The sequence below is a fragment of the Musca domestica genome, unplaced genomic scaffold (assembly GCF_030504385.1).
Source record: "Musca domestica strain aabys unplaced genomic scaffold, Musca_domestica.polishedcontigs.V.1.1 11, whole genome shotgun sequence".
Lineage (NCBI taxonomy): Eukaryota > Metazoa > Arthropoda > Insecta > Diptera > Muscidae > Musca > Musca domestica.
The window spans coordinates 16,099,500-16,111,462 of record NW_026712133.1 but is presented as its reverse complement, the minus strand read 5'-3'; the positions used below and the strand labels follow the sequence as shown (position 1 = coordinate 16,111,462).

At 35.5% G+C, this 11,963-nt stretch overlaps 2 protein-coding genes across 2 annotated transcripts in view; one reads left to right on the top strand and one right to left on the bottom strand.

Moving 5' to 3' along the window:
- Positions 1-4,618: 4,618 nt before the first annotated feature.
- On the top strand, positions 4,619-8,131 carry LOC101887510 (polyphosphoinositide phosphatase). Its single transcript, XM_005184732.4, has 3 exons — positions 4,619-4,811; positions 4,880-6,509; positions 6,577-8,131. The coding sequence occupies exons 1-3, from the start codon at positions 4,731-4,733 to the stop codon at positions 7,473-7,475; spliced, it is 2,610 nt and encodes an 869-aa protein (XP_005184789.2). The 5' UTR covers positions 4,619-4,730; the 3' UTR covers positions 7,476-8,131.
- The window catches only part of LOC101888948 (sodium- and chloride-dependent GABA transporter ine), a 56,415-nt gene continuing 52,389 nt past the window's right edge, over positions 7,938-11,963 (bottom strand). Inside the window, exons 6-13 of the mRNA XM_059132120.1 lie at positions 10,004-10,133; positions 9,846-9,938; positions 9,645-9,777; positions 9,109-9,585; positions 8,913-9,053; positions 8,547-8,747; positions 8,314-8,490; positions 7,938-8,249 (exon numbers count right to left, since the gene is read on the bottom strand). Coding sequence (XP_058988103.1) covers positions 7,938-8,249; positions 8,314-8,490; positions 8,547-8,747; positions 8,913-9,053; positions 9,109-9,585; positions 9,645-9,777; positions 9,846-9,938; positions 10,004-10,133 — 1,664 coding nt within the window. The remainder of the gene's footprint in view (positions 8,250-8,313; positions 8,491-8,546; positions 8,748-8,912; positions 9,054-9,108; positions 9,586-9,644; positions 9,778-9,845; positions 9,939-10,003; positions 10,134-11,963) is intronic.

The window sequence follows — 11,963 nt, the reverse complement described above, 5'->3', positions numbered from 1 at the left end:
GTTTATTTCTTTTTGTGCTTTCAATTTGAAAATATTTTTTTGGAATTAGCAAGACTAATAGTTTTTGGAGAACAACTTTACAAAATGTGAAAAACGTAAATGTTAATATGCAATAAGAAAATAAACGACTATTTCCAACATTTTTATTTAAAAAACTTGTAAAATTAGTATTGGTTCCTTTGTTTTAATTCTCCTTATGGGGGACAAATTGGTTTGTTTTGACAAATCAGCTGATTAGATGCAAGCTTCTGCAGGAATACCGTCTGTTTACTTTTCGCATTTTCCTTGCAAAAGAGAATAAAACTACCTTACTCTCTCAGAAAGAAGTTACTGGACAATTCCTGCTGGAAAAGTAACCAGACACACCTATTATGAGGTTTGTCGATTTACTTCTCCCTTATCCTCTCGTAAGATGCTGGATAATTACGAGAGAATAAAGTAGTTTTATTCTCTTTTGCAAGAAAACTTTGAAAATTGAGCTGAAAACAAAAAAAAAAAAAAAAAAAAAAAGACCGCCATAAAAAGAAATTAAGCATTAAAAAATTAACAAGTCAAAAAGCTGTAAGTTCGGCAGGGCCGAAATTTGAATACCCTCCACCATTTGGAACGAACTTGGCAATTTTTAAAAACATAAAATCCGTTAAAAATTCTGTTAAAATTTTAAAAATACCGAATGTAGCCGTATATTAGGGTCTATACGATGACTTGGACCCGCATAGGCACCTTTTGTCATAAGCTATTACAATATTCAAATGCGAAACTTGAAAAAAAAATCGGTGAATAATGTAGCTAAAATCATTAAAATACCGAATATAGGGAGGTACCATGGGGGTTATAAAACGTGGTCCTGCACAGACTATTTTCTGTCATGGGCTGTAGAATTCATTACGAACTTCAAATACCAGATTTGAAAATGTCCGGTAAATAATGTCGCTAAAATCATCAAAATACGGAATATCGGGAGGTACCGTTATATGGGGGATATACGAAGACGTGAACCTACATGGTCCATTTTTAATTTTAGACTGTAGTATCCTTTACAAACTTCAAATATGAAATTTGAAACAATTCCGGTAAAAAATGTCGCTAAAATCGTCAAAATGCCAAATATCGGGGGGTACCGTTATATGGGGGCTATACGAAGACGTGGACCTGCACAGAAAATTTTCTGTCATAGGCTGTAGTATTCATTGCGAACTTCAAATCCAAATTTGAAAGAATTCCGGTAAATAATATCGCTAAAATCATCAAAATACCGAATATCAGTAGTGGGATTCTCTAAGTCATTATTTTATATTAGTTGTGTTCCAGAACCTGCAAATTAGTACTAATTAGCACTAATTCTGCTACAACGCGTTCCCGTACTCCAAAAACTAGCAAAACTTGCAGCTCTCTCGAGAAAAAAATGGCGCTGAGTGGTGCACATTTCTGCTTGTTTTAGCTACATGAATTTGGCCGAGCAGAAATGTGCATATAGTAAATTTGACATTTAATTGGCAGGGCTAACAAGGTTGAAAAATGTATTGATACATTTCAATAAAGAAAATGATCAACTTGAAAACTAAAGGAAAAACTAATATTTGTCGTGCAAAAAACAAAAAGAGAAAATATGGAGTAACTGATGTATTCACTTTTGTATGATTCCAGCAGTGAAGAGGACTGGCTGAATGAGGAATCAGATTATTAATTATTATTATAAATTATTAATTTTAACTTATCGTCTTCAATACTCATTTTTTAAATGTTGGCGCTCTTTTCAGTAAGGTTTCACCAGTCCGATTTAGGCTGTTTACTTTAGGAATTTTGAATTTTGACATTTTATCGCATTTCTGCTAATTTTCCGTTCCCTTATTTTTTGAGCAAACCTAAATGAGAATGACATTTCGAACTGTTCTCTCTTCTGCTAGTTTTACTACTAAAAAAGTACTGGAACACAACTATTATTACCGACAATATTCGGTAACTTTAAAATCAAAATTTTTGATATGAAAAAGAAGTTAAAGTTCACAACATTGCACAGTGGTCGAGGTCGTATGGGAACAGCGGCCAAAAATACTTTTAGTGCAGATATCCATATGAATCTTTGCTTATGGTACCTTGATGGGATAACTATAAAAAATGTGACAAAATGGATATGGTCGATGCATGTTTTGGCATGGTCCCCATATAACGTACCTCCCGAATAAGGGTTATGTGCCCAATTCTTGTCACATTTCTACACCAGATTGTAATGTTACTTGACATTTTACGTTCTAAGGAGCTAAAAAATAATCTTACTGAAAATTATTTGGAACAGCCCGCCATCAGGTAGAGTCCCTTGTAAGGTAGCTCCAAAAATAGAAGCAGTTTTTATACAAATCAAGTCCAAATTTGATTATTTTTTGTAAACAAAATAAAATAACAATTTAATGTAAAATTAAATCAAAGATAAATTTTGCACAAATAATTAGTTTGACTTAAGGCCCTATTGAAATTGGATATAACCGGTCAAAATTTAGGTATAGCTCCCATATATATTCATCCAAATTGCCTTATATTGTGCACCAAACTTGTAATATCAGCCCAAATAGTATGGAATATATGTACGACCAGATGGGACCTGAAAATAAGTATGCCAAATTTGATCGAAATCGGTTCAGATATATATATAGCTCCCATATATATTGTTCATCCGATTTGTTATTTTTGTCCTCCGCAGCCGTAATATGCACTCTGTGACAACGATATTTGGGGAAATATATCAAATATAACTCAGAAATACCCTTTCTAAATTTTATCGAGATCTGTTAATATTTGGGCATGGCTCAAATTTATATCTTCATCCGATTTTCCTTTTATTGTGCACCAAACCTGTAATATTAGCCCAAATCAAATTTAGATATAGCTCTCATATATATCTATCCAATTTCAAGTTAATTGTGCACCAAATGGATAATATAAGCCCGAATTGAAAAGGCGCAAATGCCTCGACAAATTTAATAGAAATCGATTCAGAGGAGGATATTCCTTCCATATATTAGTTCCTTTGGACTTTTAATTAATACTATAATCATTGTTGGTATGATTTAATTCTCACAAATTCCCCATTAAAACCTTTTTTTGTTATGTGACGCTCTGCTAAATATGCAAAGTGGTGTAGGGTATCATGAAGTCGGCCCGCTCGACTTTAAGACTTTCTTCACTGGTTATTGTTTGGTAAGGTTCGCTGTCCCATTATAAAAGGGTCAGAGCTCAGAAGAAGACGGTTAATAAGATCTGTGTTTGTTGAAACACGAGAATTTTTTCGGGCATAATTTAGTCGAAACTTGGAAGATAGTGCCATGGATATAAATTTGTTAACTTTTTAGCAGTTTCCAGTGCAAAGGCCTTATTATTATACCCAGAGGACAATGCTTGCAACATTATTGAACACCCCTCAATTACATCCTTATCAATCCCTAACAACAAAAATATATTCTATGTCACTAGCACCATAGAACTGACAAAATTGCAGCGAAGTCACTTCAGTATATTGGGCATAACGTACACATCTGACAAAATCTGAAAGTTAAATTAGCACTTTCAGAATCTTAGGACCATTACTAATGGCGTGAAAAAAATCACATTGGGGGATTCAGGGGGGAAAATAATTAACACTTTAACTGAAATCCAATTTTATTTTCAAAATTAATCTTAAAGGCAACTCAGAACTCTCACATCTTCTATATTATACACATATACTAAACACACAAATTACTGGACTAAAAATAAGTTAATACCTTGCTTTTCAATAATAATGCCAAGATTTGTAATTTTAAAATGTATTTAATTTTGTAATACAGTTCTATTTTTACTCCACTTTTTCTCTGATCCCACTGAAAAAAACAACTAACTACATTTTCTCTTTTTTGATGCTATTTTCGAAGTGTCCCGTTAGAATGAAGCCAAGATTATTATGTATTCTAAAAAGCTTAACCCCTTAAGAGTTCATTTGTACACATTTGACAATATATATTTGATTTTCATTTTTTGAATTTTGGCCAATGGCAGCGACCACTGTGCATTGGTATCTATCGGTAGGTCTTAACGACTACTTTGATTTCGTCGCCACCTTACCGAAAAATTTCGTTAATTACCGAAGTTATATGCATTTTAAGTTCACCGACTTTGTCGGTAACTCAAAAAATGAGTTAGAGAATTCCACTACAGGATACCATTATATTTTCGATACCAAAAAAAAAAATATTAACCTATGAAGTGGGAAGCTAGAGTGATTTCCACAGACGGACTGACATCGCTAAATCGGCATAGAATTTTATGTTGATCAAGAATGTATATATACCTTGTGGTGTCTAAAATGTATATTTCGAGGTGTTACAAACGGAATAACAAACTTAATATACCCATGGTACAATAAAAAGGTAAGGTAGAGATCCCAGCTGATTATAATTTTTTTCTAGGTGTGCCCGACTTCTGCCAATTTTGTATATGTATATGTTGTTTTGAAAAATAAAAACAAAACATTTCTTCTACAATAATAATAATTGCCCTTGTAAAAATAATAATGAAAAGTTCGTCTGAACACAACATAAATAAACAAAGGTGAGCAAAATGAACAATTTAGTATGGATATAGTTCCCATCATTCCTTGAGCAGAATAGTTCATTGAACTAGATCGTTTCAGAACCACACAACTCTACTGCAGAAACAAAAACACTACTGGTCACTGATAGGTTTGAGTCAGTCCAGAAATGAATAATAACAATCCAAACATAATTTTTAATCCCCTGATAAGTGCTATTCAGAAAGTGGTGCTTTATGAAACACGAACGGTATGATAAAATTGATTGTTATTGTATTTTCCTAATAACATAAATTTTCCTTTTATATATTTGAATAGCGTCTTTATTTGGTGGGCAGTAACAACAGGGAGACGCGCTTTCGTCTGCTGACCATTGATAGGACTCAACATGATCGTCTGGCCATTGATGAGAATCCCAATGAATATAATGCATTGGAGATTCGCCGTTTCGTGGGATCGTTGGGTGGACAGCCCAAGGTAACATCGGCCTATGGTGTTTTGGGATTTGTTCGTTTTCTCGAAGGATACTATTTGATTTTGGTAACAAAGAGAAAATCATGTGCGCATTTGGGTATGCATTTGATATACACGATTAAGGACACGGTAATGGTTAAAGTCAATGAACCATTGAATACATTGAAAACACCACATCCATATGAGGAACGCTACAAAAAGATGTTTCAAAATATTGATTTGCGTAGCAATTTCTATTTTTCGTATTCGTACGATTTGACAAGGACATTGCAATATAATCTGTCGGCTCCGCGTTATGTTGGTCCAAATGTGGATATAGAAGTTGATGAACCCTTACCCGAATGGGACTCTTTGACGAACAATGTGGAAAAGGCCAATGAACGGGTGGATTACGCCTATCGTAGTTGTTCACGTAAACGCTTTGTATGGAATGCTTTCCTGTTGGAACCCATGAAGGGAATTATGTTGAGAGATTGGTTGTTGGAGGTAACCCATGGTTATATAAGTCAATCGTGTATAAGTATATATGGAAGAAGGGTTAATGTTTGTTTGATTGCCAGAAGAAGCACCCGATATGCTGGTACACGTTTCCTCAAACGTGGTGCCAATTTCCGTGGCGATGTTGCAAATGAAGTGGAAACAGAGCAGATTGTAAGTGACGGCCATAATATGTGTTCGTTTACACAAATGAGAGGGTCTGTGCCATCACATTGGTCTCAGGACATTAGTAAAATGGTACCAAAACCGCCAATACAATTGGATATTTCAGATCCCTATGCCCAAACTCCGGCCAGGCATTTCGAACGTTTGCTTTTCCACTATGGATCACCGCTAATAATGCTTAATTTGGTCAAGAAGCGTGAAAAACGTCAGCATGAAAATATAATTGCCAAGGAATTGGTGAACTCTATACGTTATTTGAATCAATTCTTGCCACCACAACATCGCATGAAATATATTCCATTCGATATGGCACGAAAAAGTCGTGGCGGCGGCAATGTAATGGAAATGTTGGCTGATATTGCTGAATTTGTTGTCCAGCAGAACGGAATGTTCTTTAAGGCCAGAGGGCAGCCGTTGACATTTCAAACTGGTATAGTTCGAACCAATTGTGTTGATTGTTTGGATCGTACAAATACGGCACAATTTGCCATTGGGAAATGTGCCTTGGGCCATCAGTTAGAACGTTTGGGTTTCATTAAGTCTCCGAATTTGGAATTCGATTCGGTTTGTGTGACAATGTTGGAAAATCTCTATGAAGAACATGGTGATACATTGGCTCTACAATATGGAGGATCCCAGTTGGTACATCGCATCAAGACATATCGCAAAACAGCGGCATGGGCCTCCCAGGGCAATGATATAATGCAGACGTTGAGTCGTTATTACAGCAACACTTTCAATGACACCGAAAAGCAGCACAGTATAAATTTGTTTTTGGGTTATTATATACCCAGTAAAAGTCATACAAAACGTAAGGCTATTTAAAGTACTAAGATTTGATTTTGATCTAAATAATTGTTTTTTGTCTTTAATTGTAGTTAACCAGCCTATTTGGGAGTTACAAAGTGATTACTATATGCACAATGCCTATAGGCCTCTGTCGCCCAGACATGAAACCCGTCTCATTACCGATTGGGTGCGGTTGAAAATACGCAAATGTTTGCCCTACTCATGTTCCGACTCCAATCGAATTGTTAAGGAACTCTTTCGTGTTCATACTCGAGATTTGGAAATGATTGATGGCTATTCCAATTTCTATCAATCTTTCAAATGGACTGAACTGAATGAACATATCTCATTTGAAATAAGTCAAGTTGCTATGAGACATTTGCCAACATTCCGTACCAATTACTCGCCATTCCAAAAACAGATACAAGAGCGTAAAAAACCTAAAAATCCCTCACTTACTGGCCAAAGTTCAACCAGCTCTACGGCTAGTAATGATTCTAGTTCATCGTCGGAGGCCGATGATACCTCAACGGATGAAGAGTTCAGTGCAAGTCTGTCTCTAAAGGAGCAGAATCAAAAGCAAAGTAAAGAAATTGAAACATCAATTACTCTGGAGTCGTTATTGCCACCAATGGAAGAAGTTTATGGTTGTAAAGTGAGTAATCCCTCCAAGGAGAGTATGGATATTTATAAACGTTATGTACAAATTTCGAAACTAACTGGCAATGGAGCTGCTGCAATGGGAAATTCTATGAATACGGTCGCCCAATCCAATGCAAATGGTATACAACTACGTAATTTGCCGGGTATCAATTTGAAGCCACTGAGTGATTATGGTACCGATTCATATCTGTCGGTTAAACCACCCACCGTCAGTGAGGAAAGTTTACGCATTTACGAGGAATATTGTAAAATTCCCAGAAACTTTAATGCTGTACCAAAAATTGATGAATTCGATCAGTTGTATCGTTATGTTTTAATGTTGTAAATTTATGTTATGTTGAATATTTAATAATATATGTATATTTAATAATTAATAAAATATATAAACTATAGCAAGATGGACATTCGTTTGAAGATGTCGGGGTTAACAACAACGTGTGAAAATCCATTATTTTTTTATTTTTTATAAAGTCTAAATCTCCTTTGAACATGTCTATGAAAGGCCAAGGGAATATCTAATTTAAAAAATAGTTAACATTTGTTCATTTGAAATTTTCGTTTATTATTTTGTTTGTAAAATACTATTAACAACAATACATTTTCATATGTTACTATTATTGCCTAACAAAACCTTGAATTTGTTCTATTATAACATTTAACAAAAAACAAATAATGTTTTATTCTCTTGTTTGGAATGGATAACATTCAAAATGCCTAAAAGTACACTACAATATATGAATTTTAAATAAAAGCCTAAAATGTGGGTTTCTCCAATTTTCAGTTAGAATCATCTTGCTTGGCCATCCTCCAAATTTCCCTTATTCACTGTTGATGTTGTAGGCATCTCATGGCCATCGTCTCGGGATGGTGGCGGTGCAGTGTCGCGTGGCTTTTCCATTTGCACATGCAAATGCATTGGATTATAGCCAGATTTTTGCCCAGTTACATGGACATTTGTACCCACAACTGTTGGTTTATAGACACCGGCTAATTCTTGGGCTAACATATACTGTTCCTGTTCGGGGAAGTCGTGTTCACAATGATGTTCTCCACAAATTCGACACTCATAAATGTTGGGACGCAATGCACTTTGTAGACGCTAAGGAAATGAAAAACAAAATAAAATTTTTAACATTGTTTTAAATGCATATTCCATGTTTTACCTCTTGTATATCACGACCTTGAGCCTTATACAAATTTAGAATTGCATAACCCGGTATACAGACCAATGAAAATGAAGCAAACATCCAACCAATACCGTACGCCCAATCCGGATAAGTGTAGCGGCCATTGTGATAGGTAGGTTCTTTATAATTGATTAAACTCAATATCCAAATTGCCTGAAAATGTAAATTTAATTATTTTCAATTCACAATTATTTTCATGGTTTACTTACAAACAGCAGACAAGGTCCACACAATATCCAGCATGATTTCAAATATAAAGAAGGTGCCTTTCCGGTCATTTGTTTAATATTTTTCGATAGACGTCCTGTGCCATAAAACCAGGCGATTGCAATCATTTGGCAGAAAGCCAAGAACATGATTGTAACAGAGGCAGCATAATGATCCATTAGTTGGAAGAAATAAATACCACCCTAAAAATGATAATGAAATGAAAATCAGACAGAGATGCAGATGTTTGATGAAGCATGGCTTTTTTAAGAATATGTCTGATTTTTGGCTACAGGCATAAATCTCTTTTAAAATGTTTTTTAAATAATTATCAGGTCATAAGAAAAAAGTTAAACAATGATACCCACCTGTATTAAATTTGGCAATCCAAATAGAAACGATATAACCGAAACTATTAAAACTACAATCTCATGATAACCTAAATGTTTCTTAATCCAATTGGGGAAACCATCCTGTATTGAGGTGACAACCACTTCCACAATGGCAAACTGAAAATTTACAAGGATTTATTAACAAACATTCTAAATCATCATCACCCATTACCTGTGAATTCAAACCCAAACACAACAGCATAAAGAAGAACATTACCGCCCACAATTGGGCATATGGCATTTTGGCCATTGCCTGGGGATAAACGACAAATATCAGTCCGGGACCATCACCAATTACATCCTTAACATTGGTGTTTTGTTCCAATGCCAAATTTCCCAAAGTGGCAAATGCAAACACACCCACCAGTAGACTGGTCAGAACATTTACCACACTCACGGCAATGGTGTCACGTAAAATGTTATTGTTGTACTTGTTATAGCTGGCAAAGGAAATCATCGAACCAAATGTTATGCCCAGCGAATTGAAGTTCTGTGAAGCTGCATTAATCCAGACATTGGCATTCTTCAGCTCATCCCAATTGGGACGGAAAAAGTAACGCAAACCATCGTCGGCTCCTTCCAAGGTTACAGCACGGCCCATGAGTATAATGATCAGTATAAAGGGGAAGGTGGCAGTGAAATAGCGTACCTGTAAATACCAGGTTTTCAATGACATACAAAATATGCAATTGAACTTTAAAACGTTACCTTTGCCGATGACTTGATTGATTTCCAGGTGGCAAAGTACACCATTAACCAGGCACAAATTAAACAGGCAAACAATTCCCATCTCATTGTGCCAGGATATTCCAGGCCAGGACTAATTTGTAACACTTTGTTCCTGCAAAGGAGATTTAATAATTTAATCAACAATTCTCTTCCATCTATTCAATTAGGGGTAAACCATACTCAAAGAATTCCTCCGATGGTGTCCTTGACATTGGTGGCGATGTGGTATTATCTCCTACTCGCTGTGGTACCCAACAGTCGGGAGTGTTCCATCTGCATGGTAAATAAAGTAATTATGTTTTTCTACATTAATATTATGTATATAGTTTGAAGATTACCTGTTATTACAATCCACCCATGGCATTTCCGTTTTAAACGCTGTGAAGAAGTAATAAATTGAATAACCAATAATGACACTATAGTAGGTGGACATTAGAAACGACACCACTACACTTGCCAAGCCGGCTCCTGAAAGAAAGAAAGAAAAATGTGTATTTAGAGCTTTATAGCATTTTTTATAAGAGTAAATTATTTTTTAATGAAAATATAAGGCCATCTATTTCTTACACAAATATGTCAGAATTTAATATTGCATCGAATTCCAGTTTAATCGGCAAATACCAGTGAAATACCAATTAGAAAAGGCGTTTATAATAAGACTTGGAAGGTTCTAGGAGACAATATTTATTTCAAACAATTTCGTCAAAATACCGATGGTAGCGTTATATGGGGGCTGAAGGAAAGTGTAGACAACGTTATGTTACAGTAGATAGAATCAATTTCAATAAATGTACAATTTCAAACAATTCCGTTGAGGATTGTTGCTGGTATTATCAGAGTGCAGAATATAGGGATGTAGGATTATATCGGGGCTTATGAATAACGAGGATCTTTCGTTAAAAATGTTATGTGTCTGTGCTACCGAATAAAGAAAACCAGTAAGGAAAGCTCAAAAGTCGGGCGGGGCCGACTATATGATACCCTACACCACTATGCATATTTAGTAGAGCTCTCGTAAAAAGGTTTATGCAGGGCATTTCAGAGCTCTATCTAAATCTATCTAATTCTATCGTGCATTTTACGAACTATAGCTATCTCTGAACCGGGTTTCTCCAAATTTTACGTATTAGCTTCTAGACTGGTGATTTGGGCTGATATTGACCATTTAGTGCACATTTAATCCGAAATCGGATGAAGATATATATGGGAGCTATATCCAAATCTGAACCGATTTCGATAAAATTTAAAACAGCTATTCCTGTGCTCCATCTAATACCTGGTACCAAATATCACGGTTGTGGAGTGATTATTACGAATGTATGGGACTAAAACTCTAAATCGGACGAAACATATATATGGTTGCTAAATCTATATCTGAACCGATTTTCACTAAATTTGATATACTTGCTTCTAGGCTGAATTTGGTCCGATGTACTAAAATTCAGTCCATTTGGACTTATATCGGCCATTTGGTGCACAATTAACCCGAAATCGGATGAAGATATATATGGGAGCTATATCCAAATCTGAACCGATTTCGATAAAATTACAAAAAGCTATTTCTGGCCTGTATCTTATATCTGGTACCAAATATCATTCTTGTGGAGTGCATATTACGAATGTGAGAGGCTTAAACACCAAATCGGATGAAAGATATATATGGGAGCTATAGCTATATCTGAACCGATTTTCTCCAAATTTGATATACTTGCTTCTAGGCCGAACTCGGTTGGGTGTGCCAAAATTCAGGTAATTTGGACTGATAGTGGACATTTGGTGCACATTTAACCCGAAATCGGATGAATATATGGGAGCTATAGCTGTTTCTGAACCGATTTTCTCCAAATTTGTTGTATTTGCTTTAAGGCTAATCTCGGTCACATGTGCCAAAATTCGGGCCATTTGGGCTGATATTGGCCATTTGGTGGTCAATTAACCCGAAATCGGATGAAGATATATATGGGAGCTATATCCAAATCTGAACCGATTTCGATAAAATTTAAAATAGCTATTTATGTGCTCCATCTAATACCTGGTACCAAATATCACGGTTGTGGAGTGCATAGTAGAAATGTGAGGGACTTAAAGATCAAATCGGATGAAAGATATATATGGGAGCTATAGCTATATCTGAACCGATTTTCTCCAAATTTGATATACTTGCTTCTAGGCCGAACTCGGTTGGGTGTGCCAAAATTCAGGTAATTTGGACTGATAGTGGATATTTGGTGCACATTTAACCCGAAATCGGATGAAGATATATATGGGAGCTATATCTAAATTTGATCCGATTCTCAC

Bases quoted from the DNA above. Each gene is read 5' to 3' on its own strand.
- LOC101887510 (XM_005184732.4), top strand. From the start codon at position 4,731: ATGAATAATAACAATCCAAACATAATTTTTAATCCCCTGATAAGTGCT. The intron at 4,812-4,879 runs GTATGATAAAAT...ATATTTGAATAG, and splicing joins TGCTTTATGAAACACGAACG to CGTCTTTATTTGGTGGGCAG. The intron at 6,510-6,576 runs GTAAGGCTATTT...CTTTAATTGTAG, and splicing joins CAGTAAAAGTCATACAAAAC to TTAACCAGCCTATTTGGGAG.